The 19,011-nt window shown below is 46.0% G+C and overlaps 1 protein-coding gene across 6 annotated transcripts in view; it reads right to left on the reverse strand.

Moving 5' to 3' along the window:
- Positions 1-13,333: 13,333 nt before the first annotated feature.
- vav2 (vav guanine nucleotide exchange factor 2) overlaps positions 13,334-19,011 on the reverse strand; it is a 271,817-nt gene continuing 266,139 nt past the window's right edge. For all 6 annotated transcript variants that reach the window (XM_085965171.1, XM_085965168.1, XM_085965170.1 and 3 more), the window contains one exon: positions 13,334-14,246. In XM_085965171.1, coding sequence (XP_085821297.1) covers positions 14,199-14,246 — 48 coding nt within the window. In that variant the 3' untranslated portion in view covers positions 13,334-14,198. The remainder of the gene's footprint in view (positions 14,247-19,011) is intronic.

Raw genomic sequence — 19,011 nt, forward strand, 5'->3', positions numbered from 1 at the left:
TTCTAGAAGCGTAACCAACAGGCTGCTGATAGGCCGGCCTCACAAGCGGCAGTCTCCAGATAAAAACTCAGACATGTCAGGGCTGCGTAGTGAAGGGGCTTGGGTCAAGGCTAATTTTAGCTGGTTAAAGAAATCCGTATGTTGTTGGGACCATTCCCATGCCACTCCCTTCTTTAGTAAGTTATATAAGGGTTTTGCCAGTAAAGAGTAGTCCTCAATGTGGTCCCGGCAATATCCGGTGATCCCTAAAAGGGACCGGAGGGATTTTACATCTGTGGGGGTAGGCAACTTGGAGGCAGATCTTTTTCGCTCTTCCGTTACCTCCCTTAGTCCCTCTGTGACTTGCATTCCCAAGTAATGCACTGACCATTTCGCAATCTGCGCCTTTTTAGGGTTTACCTTTACCCCAATCTTGTGGAGGGTTTTAAGTAGTTCCTGTAACAGGACCTTATGTTCCTCCATGGTGTCAGTTTGGAGGAGGATATCATCTACATACTGAATGAGGGCTGGGAAAATCCCTTCAAACTATTTGCCAGTATGTTTGAGAATATTGAGGGGCTATTGTGGAAACCTTGAGGCAACCAGGTCCAAGTGCACTGCTGTCCCTTGTGAGAAAGCAAATTTGTACTGGCATTCTTTTGTTAAGGGTATGGACCAAAATCCATTACTGATGTCCAGGACAGTAAAGATTTTCGCAGTTGGGGAAAGTTTTGAAGCAGTCTCTGGGGCAGTGGCAACAGTGGGTGCCACGGAAGGCGTAACCTTATTCAAGGCTCGGTAATCTAGTCATTCTCCAGGACTTATCGGGTTTTTGAACGGGCCAAATGGGTGAGTTATTGGTAGAAGCAATGGGTCGGAGCACACCTTGATTCAAGAGACTGTGAATAATATTGTCTAAGTCCTTTTCTGCCTCTACGGGAACTTTATACTGCTTCTGGGGCAGGGGATCGGGTCCCATGATTGAGACCGGTCCTGCCATCCGGCCACACTCGTGTTTGTGGGTGGCAAAAACATTTGAGTTTTGGGTTAAAGTATCCTGTATTTCGGGGTCGTCTGTTATGGTAGAAGGAACAAAAGTAAAAGTTTTCATGCAGCATACGCGCGCGTCATACGTCCCTGTGGGTATTAACCTGTCAACACAAGTTTCACACATTCCCCAAATACATCGGTTTGCTGGGTCATAAGCCAAATTATATATTCTCATGCAGTCAATACCAACTATTGCCGATTCCCCCTGCATCTGTGGCACCGACAGGCAGGCATGCTTAAATTTGAAACTTCCCAATTGAATCTCCCATGACCGGTAAAGCCGCGAAGGAGAATTTCTTGATTAGTTAAGTCGTTGTGCGAGAGGGTGTGCTGGTTTCCCAGACACGTTCTGGATCCGCCTGTGTCCCATAAAAATGTGGTATCGCCACCTCCTATGACACCTGAGACTATAGGCCGTCCATGATTGTCATATCCTGCCTTGCACACGACCTCCGAGGTCGGACCCCGTCATTGTTGGCCCCCGGGCTCGAGTGTCGGTTGCTGATGGAAGGGTTCCATTCGCCCGGAGCATCCCACAGCGCCGGGCCGGTTACTTTTTGGCACCTGACACTCCCTTTGCCAATGTCCCGTCTTTCCGCAGTTATAACAGGGTCCCCTTAGTGGTCCATATCCCCTATCTCCCTGGTTTGCTACCGGATACCTTGGAGATCCCTCAGTCCTCCATGCTGGCGGGTCATTTCTATCTGGGCCTGAGCAGAAAGCGTGGATTTTATCTTTTGGTTGGGGAGAGGATTGATTTTTATCGTCCTGCCAAGCCCTGGTCATACGCCTTAAGATCCAGGCCTCATTATGAGTGTCGTCGGTAGGGTTGAAGAGCTTGCATGCCCTTTTACTGGAATCGGAGGCATGGGAAATGAGGGACTTAAACCAGGTGGCACGAGGACCATCATCCAGATTGTCGCGGTTCAATGTTCCCATCAGGTTACAGAAAACCACCCACAAGCGTTCCGCATAAGCGCGGGGGTGTTCTTTGTCACCCTGTTTAAAGTTAGCTAGTTCCATAACGGGATCCTTGCTGTTAACTCCTGCCGCTTCCTTAATGGCGATTCACATTTCAACTATGGTGCCCTGCCCTGTTCTCTGGGTTTGGGGTATGGCCCCGAATATAACGGGTCCCAAACACAAAGTCACTAGTTTCCTCAGCTCTCCCTCATCTAGTCCCTAAGTCTCAGAGGCCTGGCAAACCGCAGCCTTCCATAATTCAAAATTAATCTCGCCATCAAACTTGGGTACGTTTTTGGCAATATCATTCAATTAGGAGAGAGTAAAAGGGGTGGCATAATTGATGGGTCCGTTGGGCCCATCGCCTACCGCTTGACCGTCGGTCCATTCCTGTGTCCGAACAGTGACCATAGGGTTCATGGGTAGTGGGGTGGCGGCTCCTCTGGGGCAGTAGGACCTTTATTATTTCTATAGGGTGGCGGGGAATTGTACCACGACGGGTCAGGGGGGCCGTAGTCCCTTTCTCCTGATTGGTCCTTCTCATAGTTCTGGGCCGCCTCGGCCAGACTTGAGTAGTCGATACCCTCTCCGCCTCCGTCAGAGAAAGCGCATATTATGCCTCTGTGTGAGGATAATTGTGGCTTTAATATTTCTATTTCTTGACGACAGTGGGTATGATCCGTTTTATCGTATATTTCCCCGCTGGTGTGACTGTTGTATGACCTTGAGGGCTGATTTTAAATCCTGACACTTTTCCTCTGGGGCACAGCGATCCCTTGTGGACTCGTCTAGTTGTTCCTGCATTCGGTGTAATTTTTGATTACTTGCTTCCACTGCAGTCATACTAAAGGCCATATGCAGAGTGTGCAATCTTTTATCACTACGTAATTCCTCATTTTCCTTTTGCAAATTTTTAACCTGATTCCGGAGCTGGTCTAAATCAGACTGCAATTGGTTTTGGGTCTGACCCTGACTGTGTGTTAATGCTCACTCGCTCATTAGTTCGGAGTAACAGGCTGCCATCAGAAAATATTTAAATTTTTTTTGTTTCATTTTTCCCTTTTTATTATTTTGCTCAAAGCAGGTCTGACCTCCTTTGAAACTTGGACCGGCGATCGTCACCACCCAGTCCTTATATTTTCCTACCATTAATTGATTAAACTGTTCTTCCCAATCCTGGGAGGTCTCCCCTTTAGACGCGTCATGTTCCACCATAGTTACTGCTTTAAAACCTTATCCGACTCTAACAGATATACCTTGTCCGACTCTAACAGATATTGTCTGTCGCTTGTTCAGCCCCTTACTGTGGTATATTTTGTCCAAAACAAAGTTCTAAAGTCCCACCTGGGTCGGCAATTGTAGCTCAGATTTCGCTAGATGTTCGAAAGAGCGAACAAATAGGTTCGCAATTTTCCTTTTAGGGTTCAAATGTAAGTTTGGTCTGAACAAACACACAGGCAACAGATTTCGCGTACAAAGATTTATTTTTAATAAATGCTTAACAAATACCGTTCGCAGTTTAAAGTACAATTCCAAAATATAAGACTCACAACTTATATAGATATTACCCTGATTTGGTCCGAGGTGATCAATCTCTGCCCAACCCTCTACGTTGGGTTTTGTCCCCAGGTCCCTGTTGTCGAGTGTTGCTCCTAGGTCTCTTGCTGCCAGGTTGTCGCTCTCTATTTGGGGTTTTTCCTCCTGGTTTATACTATCCTATAATCTGTCCCATCTCTTTGGTTACACATTTGTTACTGTCCCTGCATCCTGATGATTAGTTTACCCTATTCCACATCCTGTCTCATCTCCTTGATTAGTTTATGTCTTACTTCATCCATTTTCTCTAATTGACCCACTGGCGTCTGTAGTGACCTCACTCGTGTCTGACGAGGTTACCTATGAGCCCTCTGTTTAGAACATTCCTGAACCTCTGCATTATTTATCTATTATCCCTTACACATGGTGACTCCTTCATTTTATTTCACTTTTCTTACTTAGCTTCCATTTCCACAATTCAGTTCCTCCCTCCCATTAGACCCTATGTTCCCCGACATCTCTGGGAGTTTATTTGTGTCCTCCTTTGTGAAGACAGAACCAAAGTAGGTATTTAATTGGTCTGCCATGTCTTTGTTTCCCATTATAAATTCCCCTGATTCTGACGGCAAGGGACCTACGCTTGACTTTACCAATCTTTTTCTCTTCACATATCTATAGATGCTTTTACAGTCAGTTTTTATGTTCCCTGAAAGCTTACTCTCATACTCTATTTTCCCCCTCTTAATTAATCCCTTTGTCCTGCTTTGCTGAATCCTAAACTGCTCCCAATCCTCAGGTTTGCTGCTTTTTTTGGCCAATTTATATGTCCTCTCCTTGGATCTTATGCTATCCCTAATTTCCCTTGTTAGCCACGGTTGAGTCACCTTTTTTGTTTTATTTTTATGCCAAACAGGGATGAACAAATTCTGTAGTTCATCCATGCGATCTTTAAATGTTTGCCATTGCCTATTCACCGTCAACCCTTTAAGTAACATTCCCCAATCCATTCTAGCCAACTCGTGCCTCATACCATCGTAGTTTCCTTTATTTAAATTCAGTACCAAAGTCTCTGAATCAACTACTTCACTCTCCATCTTAATGAAGAATTCTATCATATTATGATCGCTCCTCCCCAAGGGGCCTCGCACAACAAGATTGCTAATTAATCCTTTCTCATTACATAATACCCAGTCTAAGATGGCCTGATCTCTAGTTGGTTCCTCGACATATTGGTCCAGGAAACCATCCCGTATACACTCTAGGAATTCCTCCTCCACAGTATTACTAATTTGGTTAGACCAATCTATATGTAGATTAAAGTCACCCATGATAACTGGTGTGCCCTTATTGCACGCATCTCTAATTTCCCATTTAATGCCATCCCCAACCTCAGCATTACTGTTTGGGGGTCTGTATACAACTCCCACTAACATTTTCTGCCCCTTGGTATTTCTCAGCTCTACCCATACAGATTCCACATCATCAGAGCTAATATCCTTCCTTACTATTGTGTTAATCTCCTCTTGAACCAGCAATGCTACCTTTTCCTTTTTGTCAGTCTTTCCTGAATATTGAATACCCCTGGATGTTGAATTCCCAGCCTTGGTCACCCTGGAGCCATGCCTCCATAATCCCAATTATATCATATCCGTTTACATCTATTTGCGCAGCTAATTCATCCACCTTATTATGAATGCTCCTCGCAGTAAGACAGAAAGCCTTCAGGCTTTTTGTTAACACTCTTAGACCTTTTAGAATTATTGTTTACTGTGGCCATGTTTGATTTACACCCTTGATTTCTCTGCCTTCCACTTTTGCTTTTCTCCTTCCTGTCTTTTGCTTCTATCCTTGCTTCCCTTTCCTCTGTCTCCCTGCACAGGTTCCCAATCCCCTGCCATTTTAGTTTAAACCCGCCCCAACAGCACTAGCAAACACTCCCACTAGGACATCGGTCCTGGTCCTGCCCAAGTGCAAACCGTCCAGTTTGTACTGGTCCCACCTCCCCCAGAACCGGTTCCAATGTCCCAGAAATTAGAATCCCTCCCCCTTGCACCATTCTTCTAGCCACGTATTCATCCGAAATATCCTTCAATTTCTACTCTGACTAGCACGTGGCACTGGTAGTAATCCTGAGATTACTACCTTTGAGGTCCTATTTTTAAATTTACCTCCTAACTGCCTATATTCAGCTTTTAAGGCCTCATCCCGTTTTCTACCTATATTGTTGGTACCTATATGCACAACAACTGGCTGTTCACCCTCCCCCTCCAGAATGCCCTGCAGCCGCTCTGAGACATCCTTGACCCTTGCACCAGGGAGGCAACATACCACCCTGGAGTCTCGTTTGCGGCCGCAGAAATGCCTATCTATTCCCCTTACACTACCTGCCTGCGCCTACTACTCTGCCTGGCGGTCACCCATTCCCTTCCTGCCTGTGCAGCCTTTACCTGCGGTGTGACCAACTGATTAAACGTGATATCCACGACGTCCTCAGCATCGCGAATGCTCCAGTATGTATCCATTCGCAGCTCCAGTGCCGCAATGCGGTCTGCCAGTAGCTGCAGCTGGATACACTTCCCGCACACATGGTCATCAGGGACACAGGAAGTGTCCCTGATTTCCCACATAGTGCAGGAGGAACATGCCACGGGGCCGAGCTGTGCTGCCATGACTTTCCCTTTAAATAATTTAAATTAAATTAATACCACCAATTATACTACAATTAAATGATATACTCAAGGGCCCTGTTTCCTAACACTCCCCGCTACACAACAGAGACCTTAGAAACTATAACTTCAAAATCAAGACCTTCTAAACTTTATAAACTAGGAACCTTAACTGTCAAACTATAGAGTAGTATAAATACTCACCTGGCCATACTCACCCAATCAGCTGCTTCCTCTTGCCCGCGTCACTTTTTGAATCGTGACGTGGCTCCAGAAAGCCGCCACCCGGTCTGTGAGATTGGTAAGCCTCTGCAAAGAAAGCCCACGAAAGTGAGTTTAAATACTCACAAACTCTGCTCTCACCGCTCCCGACACTGGCATCTGAAGAAAGCCCGCGGGAGGGGGTTTGATTGAGGGGGTGGGGAGAGGGTTTGATTGAGGGGGTGGGGAGAGGGTTTGATTGAGGGGGTGGGGAGAGGGTTTGATTGAGGGGGTTGGATTTGAGGGGGTGGGGAGGGGGTTGGCTTTGAGGGGGTTGGCTTTGAGGGGGTGGGGAGGGGGTTTGATTTGAGGGGGTGGGGATGGGGTTTGATTGAGGGGTTGGGGAGGGGTTTGATTGATGGGGTGGGGAGGGGGTTTTGATTGAGGGGGTGGGGAGGGGGTTTGATTGTGGGGGTGGGGAGGGGGTTTTGATTTGAGGGGGTTTGATTGAGGGGGTTTGATTGAGGGGGCGGGGAGGGGGTTTGATTGAGGGGGGCGGGGAGGGGGTTTGATTGAGGGGGTGGGGAGGGGGGTTTTGATTGAGGGGGTGGGGAGGGGGTTTGATTGTGGGGGTGGGGAGGGGTTTTGATTTGAGGGGGTGAGGAGGGGGTTTGATTGAGGGGGTGGGGAGGGGTTTTGATTTGAGGGGGTGGGGAGGGGTTTGATTGAGGGGGGTGGGGAGGGGGTTTTGATTGAGGGGGTGTGGAGGGGGTTTGATTGTGGGGGTGGGGAGGGGGTTTTGATTTGAGGGGGTTTGATTGAGGGGGTGGGGAGGGGGTTTGATTTGAGGGGGTGGGGAGGGTCTGAGCTGTTTATTTCCTGCTTCCGGTCAGCCAGCAGCTGGAGTGGGCGAAGTCCCAGCAGCTGAGATCTGATTGGAGCCTGATGCTTGGGGGGGGGGGGGGCGGGGCTTGGTAAAGTATCAGCGCAAAGCCCCACCCCCAGCTAGTTGTTAAATATTAATTCTCAGGATTTGTGTGTTGCTCGCAAGGCCAGCATTTATTGCCCATCCCTAGATGCCCTGGAGGTTGTGTTGGGCCTTCTTGAACCGCTGCAGTCTGTGTGGTGAAGGTGCTCAGAGCAATTAAGGATAGGCAATAAATGTGGCCTTGCCAGCATCGCCTACATCGATGGGGTGGGCGGGATATTGGTCTCCAACCAATTCTACATTAAACTAAATTACTCCGCTCATCCAGTGTTGTCCAATACATGTGGCTAATTGAGAATCCAGATGTGGCTAATTGCCTTACTGATTAGTAAATAAAAAATGACACCGTCTCGGTCGTTGGTCTTGTGATACTCGCACGGTGCATATGTGAACTTTAGCCTTATTGTGTGTTAGTTGGTAAATTAGTAATGAACAGCAGTGGGTGTTTTGATGAGTGAGTGTTTTACTCCCGTGATTACTGAATGGCGGTAGATATTTGTTAAAAAGTGCGTTTAGTACAAAGCTGAACAGGTTGGGGCTTGTAGGATCCGTTTCACGCCCCCCCCCCCCCCCCCCCCCCCCAAACGGTAAAAATTGGACTATGAAATATAAAAACCCATGACCCTTGCGTAGGGGGTTGTTAGCCTGATATAAATCGTAGGGATTTATACTGGGGCAGTAATTGTGTGTGTGTTCAATAAACAAACCAATCAAAGGTTGAGCCAAAACCCTGGGCCGTGTCTATTTTGTTCTTACAAATCCTGACGTCCAAGAACTGTAACGGGGGACCAGTATCGGAGAAAACCCCTTACAGGCTCTTTCTCTAGAAAAGAGAAGGCTGAGGGGTGACCTGATAGAGGTCTTTAAAGTTACGAAAGGGTTTGATAGGATAGACAGAGAGTGTTTCCACTTGTGGGGAAGTCTAAAACTTGATGCCATAAACTTAAGATAGTCACTAATAAATCCAATGGGGAATTCAGGAGAAACTTCTTTACCCAGAGAGTGGTGAGAATGTGGAACTCGCTACCACAGGGAGTGGTTGAGGCGAATGGAATAGATACAGATAAAGGGAAGCCAGATAAACACATGAGGGAGAAAGGAATCGAAGGATATGCTGAGATGAAGAGGGGTGGGAGGAGGCTGGTGTGGAGCAGAAACACCGACATGGAGTGGTTTGTGTGCTGTAACTTGATGTAACATTTACCTGTATTGTGTGTAGGCATTTTCTATTGAAATTAGTGCATGTGGTGAAAACGGTGTCGCCATAGTTACATCTGTGGCTCGTCAGCGATTTCTATTGGACAACACTGCTCTATGGCTCAGTGCCCCGCCGTGTGTGGTACTGACCTTCCACCCCGACCTGTGCCAATCGTTGACGGATTGGAGATTGGGAGTTAAAATTGGCCTCAGCACCTCCTGGACCAGGGAGCAGACAAGTCAGTGAGGACACTCACTTCTGGCCACTGTCCAGAGACTCCTGCTGGGGACCGCAGGATTATGAGGGGATGGACAGGATCAGGACAGATGCACCCACAGCCCAATAGCCTACTGACACTGTCTCAGTTTCACACGAGGACTGGGCACTTAGAGCAAACCCCCCTCACGAGACGTCACCAGAAAGCGGGTAAGTGATTGGTTGGTATTTCTCTCTTTTTAAGCTTAAACTCTGTGGTTTATAGTTTTTACGGTGCGATATTCTTCATCCAGAATCGGGACAGAGGGTATTTAAAAATATTAATAAATTTAATTAATTACATAGAATGGGAGATCAGGTGATGTGTTGCTGCTGCAATATGTGGGAGCTGGTGGACACCATTGATGCTCACGGTGATCATATTTGCAGTAAGTGTTGGCTGCTCGAGGAATTCCGGCTCCGTGTTGAAGAGCTGGAGTCCGAGCTTCAAACACTGAGACACATCAGGGAGGGGGAGAGTTACCTGGACTCTGTGTATCAGGAGGTAGACACACTAAATTAGATTAATTAATTCAGATGTAGTCTGTGGCCAGGGTCAGGATGGTGTGACTAGAAGTGAGGCAGGTACGGGGATCCAGGAGGTAGTGTTGGAGGAGCCGCAGCCCTTGCTCTTGTCCAACAGGTTTGAGGCTCTTACTCCCTGTGAGGATGGGAACGGGGACTGCGGGGAGAATGAGCAACCCGGCCACAGCACCGTGGAGCGGGGGGCCATTCAAGTGGGGGGAGATAAAAGAAATGTTGTAGTGGTAGGGGATAGTATCGTTAGGGGGATAGATAGAGTTCTTTGCAACCGAGAGCGAGAGTCCCGAAGGCTGTGTTGCCTGCCCGGTGCCAGGGTTAAGGACATCTCCTCTGGGCTGGAGAGAAACTTGGAGTGGGAGGGGGAGGATCCAGTTGTCGTGGTCCATGTTGGTACCAACGACATAGATAGGACAAGGAAGGAGGATCTGCTGAGGGAGTTTGAGCAGCTAGGGGCCAAATTAAAAAGCAGAACCACAAGGGTAATAATCTCTGGATTACTACCTGAGCCACGTGCAAATTTGGCTAGGGTAAATAAAATTAGAGAGTTAAATGCGTGGCTCAAAGCCTGGTGTGGGAGAAATGGGTTTTGCTTCTTGGGACACTGGCATCAGTACTGGGACAGGCGAGAGCTGTTCCGTTGGGACGGACTTCACTTGGCCAGTGCTGGGACTAGAATCCTGGCGAATCGAATAACTAGGGCTGTAGAGAGGGCTTTAAACTAATTAGTGGGGGGGAGGTTTTAAGAGAGCGAAAAATAAAAATGACAGCGGAGAAGGAAATAGAGCAAGGTAGCAGTGGGGGAATTAAAAACCAGAGCGTGTCAGGAAGGGACAGAATGTATAATGATAAAGGTAAAGTAGTAAAAGGGGTAAAAGCAGGAATAAATTGTCAGAAAACATATTTCAAAGTTCTTTATCTGAATGCATGCAGCATTCGTAACAAAATTGACGAGTTGACGGTACAAATAACTACACATGGGTATGATCTGGTGGCCATTACGGAAACATGGCTGCAAGATAATCATGACTGGGAACTAAACATACAAGGGTATTTGACAATCAGGAAGGAAAGGGAGGTGGGGGTTGCTATGTTAATCAAGGATGGAATCACTGCAATAGTCAGAAATGATATTGGGTCAAAGGATCAGGATAGTGAAAGAGTTTGGGTGGAGATAAGGAATAATAAGGGGAAAAAGTCACCAGTGGGCGTAGTCTATAGGCCTCCTAACAGTTGCAACTCTGTTGGTCGGAGTATAAATCTGGAAATAGTTGGGGCTTGTAATAAGGGAACAGCTATAATCATGGGGGATTTTAACTTTCATATTGACTGGACTAATCAAATTGGGCATGGCAGCACTGAGGAAGAGTTCATAGAGTGTATTAGGGACGGGTTCCTTGAGCAGTATGTAACTGAACCAACCAGGGGGCAGGCAATCTTAGATCTGGTCCTGTGTAATGAAACAGGAATAATAAAAAATGTCCTAGTAAAGGATCCCCTTGGAATGAGTGACCATAATATGGTTGAATTCCAAATTCAGTTTGAGGGTGAGAGAGTTGGATCTCAAACCAGCATACTGAGCTTAAATAAAGGAGACTATGAAGGTATGAGAGTAGATTTGACTAAAGTGGACTGGGAAAACAGATTAAAGTGTAAGACGGTACAAGAGCCGTGGTCTACATTCAAGGAGATATTTCACATCTTTCAAGATAAATATATTCCACCGAGGAAAAAGGGGAGTAAAAGAAAAGACAGCCATCCGTGGCTTAATAAAGTAATAAAGGATAGTATCCGACTGAAAACAAGGGCATATAAAGTAGCCAAATCTAGTGGGAGGATAGAAGATTGGGAAGCATTTAAAAGCCAGCAAACAATAACTAAAAGATTAATTAAGAAAGGGAAGATAGATTATGAAAGTAAACTAGCAAAAAATATAAAAACAGATAGCAAGAGTTTCTACAGCTATATAAAAAGAAAAAGGGTGGCTAAAGTGAACGTTGGTCCCTTAGAGGATGGGACCGGGAAACTGGTGGTGGGGAACATGGAGATGGCAAAGACGCTGAACAAATATTTTGTATCAGTCTTTACAGTAGAGGACACTAAAAATATCCCAACACTGGACAAACAGGGGTCAATGGGGGGGGAGGAGCTAAAGATGATTAAAATCACTAAGGAGATGGTACTCAGTAAAATAATGGGACTTAAGGCGGATAAATCCCCCGGACCTGATGGCCTACATCCTAGGGTCTTGAGAGAAGGGGCGGTAGGGATTGTGGATGCATTGGTGATTATTTTCCAGAACTCCCTGGACTCAGGAAAGGTCCCGGCAGATTGGAAAACTGCTAATGTAACACCCTTATTTAAGAAGGGAAGTAGACAAAAAGCTGGAAACTATAGACCAGTTAGCCTAACATCTGTGGTTGGCAAAACGTTGGAGTCCATTATTAAGGAAACAGTAACAGAGCATTTAGATAAACATAATTTAATAGGACAGAGTCAGCATGGTTTTATGAAGGGGAAGTCATGTTTGACAAATTTGCTTGAATTCTTTGAGGATGTAACATACAGGGTGGATGAAGGGGAACCAGTGGATGTAGTGTATTTGGACTTCCAAAAGGCATTTGACAAGGTTCCACACAAAAGATTACTGATCAAGATAAGAAATCACAGGATTGGGGGTAATATACTGGCATGGGTGGAAGATTGGCTATCTAACAGAAAACAAAGAGTTGGGATAAATGGTTCGTTCTCGGGCTGGCAATCAGTAACCAGTGGTGTTCCGCAGGGGTCAGTGCTGGGACCCCAACTCTTTACAATCTATATTAACGATTTGGAGCAAGGGACCGAGTGCAACATATCCAAGTTTGCCGATGATACAAAGATGGGAGGGAAAGCAATGAGTGAGGAGGACATAAAAAAACCTGCAAAAGGACATAGACAGGCTAAGTGAGTGGGCAGAGATTTGGCAGATGCAATATAATGTTGGAAAGTGAGAGGTTATGCACTTTGGCAGAAAAAATCAAAGAGCAAGTTATTATCTAAATGGAGAGAAACTGCAAAGTGCTACAGTACAAAGGGATCTGGGGGTCTTGGTGCATGAAACACAAAAAGTTAGTATGCAGGTGCAGCAGGTGATCAGGAAGGCCATTGGAATCTTGGCTTTTATTGCAAGGGGGATGGAGTATAAAAACAGGAAAGTCTTGCTGCAGTTATACAGGGTATTGGTGAGGCCACACCTGGAATACTGCGTGCAGTTTTGGTTTCCATATTTAAGAAAAGATATACTTGCTCTCGAGGCGGTTCAGAGAAGGTTCACTCGGTTGATTCTGGAGATGAGGGGGGTGACGTATGAGGAAAGGTTGAGTAGGTTGGGCCTCTACTCATTGGAGTTCAGAAGAACGAGAGGCGATCTTATCGAAACATATAAGATTGTGAGGGGGATTGATCGGGTGGATGCGGGGAGGATGTTTCCACTGATGGGTGAGATTAGAACTAGGGGGCATAATCTTAGAATAAGGGGCTGCCCTTTCAAAACTGAGATGAGGAGAAACTTCTTCACTCAGAGGGTAGTAAATCTATGGAATTTGCTACCCCAGAGAGCTGTGGAAGCTGCGACATTAAATAAATTTAAAATGGAGATAGACAGTTTCCTAGCAGATAAGGGAATTAGGGGTTAAGGGGAGAGAGTGGGGAAGTGGACGTGAGTCTAGGTTCAGATCAGCCATGATCCTATTGAATGGCGGAGCAGGCCCGAGGGGCCGTATGGCCTACTCCTGCTCCTACTTCTTATGTTCTTATGAGAGTCAACACCTTCAGGTGAGCACAGAAACTGACACTGCGACACAATCCTCATTTTTGCCCATGGAACTCTCGTGTTTAAAAGTTCGAAGTGCAGGATAGCGAGAGGAGAAGCTTCATGACAAGGGCTGAAACTACCCAATTGCAACATTCAGAAAATGAAAAGAAACGGTTGCTTTTATTTGCTGCTTGTGTGAAACGTGTACAGTCTAAGTCACAATCACTGTCTGATTGGCATCTCTGCCCCAATACTCCACACCAGGCAGGGCAAGAGCGGTGACTTGAGTGGAAAGCCAAGTTCAGCTTCCTTCCTTCAAGCAGAACGCCAGTAATCAGATTCTCCCAGTCTCTCTCCAAACCAGCTGCAATCCGCACGTTAACCAGTGCAAAAAACTGTAGCAAATTACATTTTCAATTCATTCCGAAACAAATTCAGTGATAATTTTAACTATAATTCCATTTAACCCACAATGAACCCAAATATATACACTGGCATCAGCCTAAAAACATTCCTTAAAATATTCACATACATTGTGGTATTGCTATTTGATAAAATAATTACAAATGATTTTTTAGAAAGGATTCTCACACACACACCCCCACGCACACACCATGTGCACACATTCCCCCCACAATGCGCACACACACACACGCGCGCACACACCATGTGCACACATTCCCCCCACAATGCGCGCACACACACACACACACACACACGCGCGCACACACCATGTGCACACATTCCCCCCACAATGCGCACACACACACACACCCCTGCACACACTACTGAAAATTACTTCCAATTCGGAATGGTTGTTCTGAAAAAGGAATTTATGTACAACAGAGGGATTCTCATGTTAATCAATCCGAAAATTACTGAAAGAGTCATCAGCACAAAGCTGTAAGATTGCTGAAAAGCCGCTTGGCATCAGCCCTCGAGTAGCCTGGAGTCTCTTCGGGTCCTGGATATCAGATGTGCAAAATTCATGGTTTCTGGCAGAGTGGGTGCTGTCACATCGACCAATCACAGCATTCCTTCCTCATCAACATAAGTTGAAGGAAACCAGCCAATCTGTCAGTGGGAAAAGAGCCAATCACAAGTTGTCTTTAAATCACTGAAAGTAACCACTAGACATGAAACCAATCACAAGCCTGGGCTCAGTGGGTGAACGTACCATGTGACGTAGGGCCGGGGTTCAGTGCTATCAGCTGACCTCACCTACAATCGACCTCAGTACCCATGGCTTTGGCAGGGTTTGTGCACAGACCCCCGCTGAACAGTGTGTCTGTGGACATTGTGAGAGGACAGGATCACACTCAAATGTGTAAGTGCGTGTGTGTGCGCGTGTGTGTGTGTACGCGTATGTGTGTGCGTGTGCACCCTACATTGATGCTAGGTGAATCTTATGTCAGTTCTCATTAAGCTACTGCAGTCTGTAACATGGGATGAAATTACTAAACACTTGAAGGAACGAGTTAACAGGTTGGTTATGGAGATTTCTAAAGGCAGGTGAGGCTAGACCCACCTCATAGAATTTCCTGAAACATGACAGCAGGATAGGGAATGCAGTTCATGTGCTTTATTCAAAAAGCATTTGGTAAGATGCAACATGAGTGGCTTTTGGTAAAGATAATAGCAGGCAGAATTAGCAGAATGTGCTCACATGAACTGGTCTGGATCTGCAACTGCCAGAGAGCTGACTCATAAATCTCAGTAGTATAAATAATGAAGGCTAGAACTTGGAACTGAGTGTAAACCTGCGAGTTTGGTGAGTAAGGGAGTTCGGTGAGGAGGGGGGGGAGGTGCTCCTTTCTTCGTTTTCTACCTTTGTCAGCCTCCAGGAGAGGAGTTAAAAATCTGCACGAGTGGGGACAGAGAACCAGCGGGTGTTCGACTCAGTAACCCCCCAACCGCATTCGGAGAAAAATAAAAGGTGACATCACGGAAAAGGCAGAGGCAGCGGACCTGAGCGAGAGCGGAGGTGGAGCAAATAAACAGCGCGGCAGAGGAAGGCCCGAGAGCAGAGGCAGCGGACCTGAGCGGGAGTGAGAGTGGAGGTGGAGCAAATAAACAACGCGGCAGAGGAAGGCCCGAGAGCAGAGGCAGCGGACCTGAGCGGGAGTGAGAGTGGAGGTGGAGCAAATAAACAACGCGGCAGAGGAAGGCCCGAGAGTAGAGGCAGCGGACCTGAGCAGGAGTGAGAGTGGAGGTGGAGCAAATAAACAACGCGGCAGAGGAAGGCCCGAAAGCAGAGGCAGCGGACCGACAACAAAAACAAGGAGTGACGTCACAGGAAAGCAGGGAAGTGATTGGTTGGTCAGTATTTCTCTCTTTTCTTGGACATTGGTTTAAATTAAGAGCCGGGATTAAAAACTAAACGTTCAAAACTTAAACACTTAATTAATTAAATATATTAGTGATGGCAGGGCAGGGGATGTGTTACTGCTGCAACATGTGGGAGCTGGTGGACACCAGTGAGGTCCACGGTGACCACATTTGCAGTAAGTGTTGGTTGCTCGCAGAACTTCGGCTCCGTGTTGATGAGCTGGAGTCCGAGCTTCAAACAGTGCGACACATCAGGGAGGGGGAGAGTTACCTGGACGCTGTGTTCCAGGAGGCAGTCACACCCCTTAGATTAATTAATTCAAATTTGGTCTGTGGTCAGGGACAAGTGGGTGAGACTACGAGCGAGGCAGGTATGGGGAACCAGGAGGTAGTGGTGGAGGAGCCTCAGACCTTGCTCTTGTCCAACAGTTACGAGGTTCTTACTCCCTGTGTGGACGAGAGCAGGGACTGCAGGGAGAATGAGCAAACTGACCACAGCACTATGGTACAGGGAGTCATTCAAGTGTGGGGAGCAAAAAGAAATCTGGTTGTGGTAGAGGACAGAATAGTTAGGGGGATAGACACTATTCTCTGCAGCCAAGAGCATGAGTCCCAAAGGCGGTGTTGGCTGCCCGGTGCCAGGGTTAAGGACATCTCCTCTGGGCTGAAGAGGAACCTAGAATGGGAGGGGAAAGATCTAGTTGTCATGGTCCATGTTGGTACCAACGATGTAGGTAGGACAAAGAAAGAGGTTCTGCTGAGGGAGTATGAGCAACTAGGGACTAAATTAAAAAGCAGAACCACAAAGGTAATAATCTCTGGATTACTACCTGAGTCACGTGCAAATTGTCATAGGGTAAATAAGATCAGAGAGATGAACGAGTGGCTCAAAGATTGGTGAGAGAAATGGGTTTCGATTCCTGGGGCACTGGCATCAGTACTGGGAGCTGTTCTGTCGAGACGGGCTTCATTTGAACTAGGCTGGGACCAGTGTCCTGGCGAATCGAACAACTAGGGCTGTAGATAGGGCTTTAAACTAAATAGTGGGGGGGGGGGGGGGGGGCGGGGAGGGATACACGGAGCGGAAATTAAAAAAGTCAAAAGTGCAGGGTAATGATAACCAGTGTGACAGGAAGGGACAGAACGTATACACAAGAGTGCATCAGAAAGAGGGGTCAAAGTAGGGAAAAATGGTAAAAAGACAAAATTAAAAGCTCTATATCTGAATGCACGCAGCATTCGTAACAAGATAGATGAGTTGACGGCACAAATAGAAATAAATGGGTATGATCTGATAGCCATTACAGAGACGTGGTTGCAAGGTGACCAAGGCTGGGAACTTAATATTCAGGGGTATTTGCCATTTCGTAAGGATAGGCAGAAAGGAAAAGGAGGTGGGGTAGCTCTGTTAATAAGGGATGAGATCAGTGCAGTAGTGAGAAATGATATTGGCTCAGAAGAGCAAGACATAGAATCAGTTTGGGTGGAGATAAGAAATAATAAGGGTAAAAAGTCACTGGTGGGAGTGGTCGACAGGACCCCAAACAGCAGCCACACTGTGGGACAGAGAATAAATCAAGAAATAATAGAGGCTTGTAAGAAAGGTATGGTTATAATCATGGGAGATTTTACTCTGCCAATTTGCTTTGTCCAATCAATATGAAAAGGTAGACTTGAGGAAGAGTTCTTAAGAGTGTATACAGGATGGTTTCTTGGAACAATACTTTGTGGAACCAACCAGGGAGAAGACTGTTTTAGATCTAGTAATGAGTGACGAGGCTGGATTGGTGGCGTAGCGCTGTTAATAAGGGGATGAGATCGGTACGGTAGAGATAAAAGATCTTGGCTCGGCAGATCGTGATGTAGAACTGGAATCAGTTTGGGTGGAGCTAAGAAACAGCAAAGGGCGGAAAACATTGGTGGGAGTTGTGTATAGGCCACCAAACAGTAATGATAATGTAGGGCACAGTATCAATGAAGAAAGTAGAAGGGCATGTACAAGGGCAATACGGTAATCATGGGGGACTTTGATCTACATATTGACTGGGCAAATCAAATTACCACTAATGGTGCGGAGGACGAATTCTTGGAATGCATGCGAGATGGTTTCCTGGATCAGTATGTGGAGGAACCAACCAGGGAACAGGCTATTCTGGATCTGGTACTGTGTAATGAGAAAGGGCTAATCAATAATCTTGTGGTAAAGGGGCCTTTAGGGACAAGTGACCATAATATGATTGAATTTTACATTAAGTCTGAGAGTGATGTAGTCCAATCTGAAACTAAGGTCTTCAATCTAAACAGAGGAAACTACAAGGGTATGAGGGACAAGTTTGCCATGGTAGATTGGGAGACTACACTAAAAGGTATGAAAGTGGACATACAATGACTAACATTCAAGGAAATAATGCATAATTTGCAACAAACATATATTCCTCTAGCGCATAAAAACCCAAAAAGGAAAAGTGATCCAACCATGGCTAACAAAAGAAATTAAAGCTGCTATTAAGTCAAAAGAGGAAGCTTATAAAGTTGCCAGAAAAAGCGGTCAGCCTGAGGATTGGGATCTTTTTAGAAATCAGCAAAGGGAGACCAAGAAATTGATAAAGAAAGGGAAAATGGAATATGAGCACAAACTAGTGAAAAATATAAAAACGGATAGTAAAAGCTTCTATAGGTATGTGAAAAGGAAAAGACTGGCAAAGGTAAATGTAGGTCCTTTACAGTCAGAGACGGGAGAATTTACAATGGGGAATGAGGAAATGGCAGAGAAATTAAATAAATACTTTGTTTCTGTCTTCACGGAGGAAGACACAAAAAACCTCCCAGAAATACGAGAATGAGGAACTTAAAGAAATTATTATTAGTAAAAAAACAGTACTAGCAAAATTAATGGGACTAAAAGTCAATAAATCCCAAGGACCGGATGACCTGCATCCTAGGGTTTTGAAAGAGGTGGCCATTGGGATAGTGGATGCATTGGTTGTCATCTTCCAAAATTCTATAGATTCTGGAACGGTTCCTGCAGATTGGAGGATAGCAAATGTAACCCCGCTATTTAAGAAAGGAGGGAGAGAGAAAATGGGGAACTACAGGCCTGTTAGCCTCACATCATTAGTTGGGAAAATGCTGGAATCTATTATAAAGGATGCAATAACTGGGCACTTAGAAACTAATAGTAAGGTTGGGCAGAGTCAACATGGATTTATGAAAGGGAAATCCTGTTAACAAACCTATTGGAGTTCTTTGAGGGTGTAACTAGTGGAGTAGACAAAGGGGAACTGGTAGATGTGGTGTATTTGGATTTTCAGAATGCCTTCGATAAGGTCCCACACAAGAGGTTGGTGAACAAAATTAGGGCACATGGAATTGGGGGCAATATACTAGCATGGATTGAGAATTGGTTAACAGACAGAAAACAGAGAGTAGGGATAAACGGGTCTTTTTCAGGATGGCAGGCTGTGACTAGTGGGGTACCACAAGGATCGGTGCTTGGGCCCCAGCTATTCAC

The sequence above is a fragment of the Somniosus microcephalus genome, chromosome 23 (genome assembly GCF_052327205.1).
Source record: "Somniosus microcephalus isolate GS21.2 chromosome 23, FLI_Smic_1.0, whole genome shotgun sequence".
Lineage (NCBI taxonomy): Eukaryota > Metazoa > Chordata > Chondrichthyes > Squaliformes > Somniosidae > Somniosus > Somniosus microcephalus.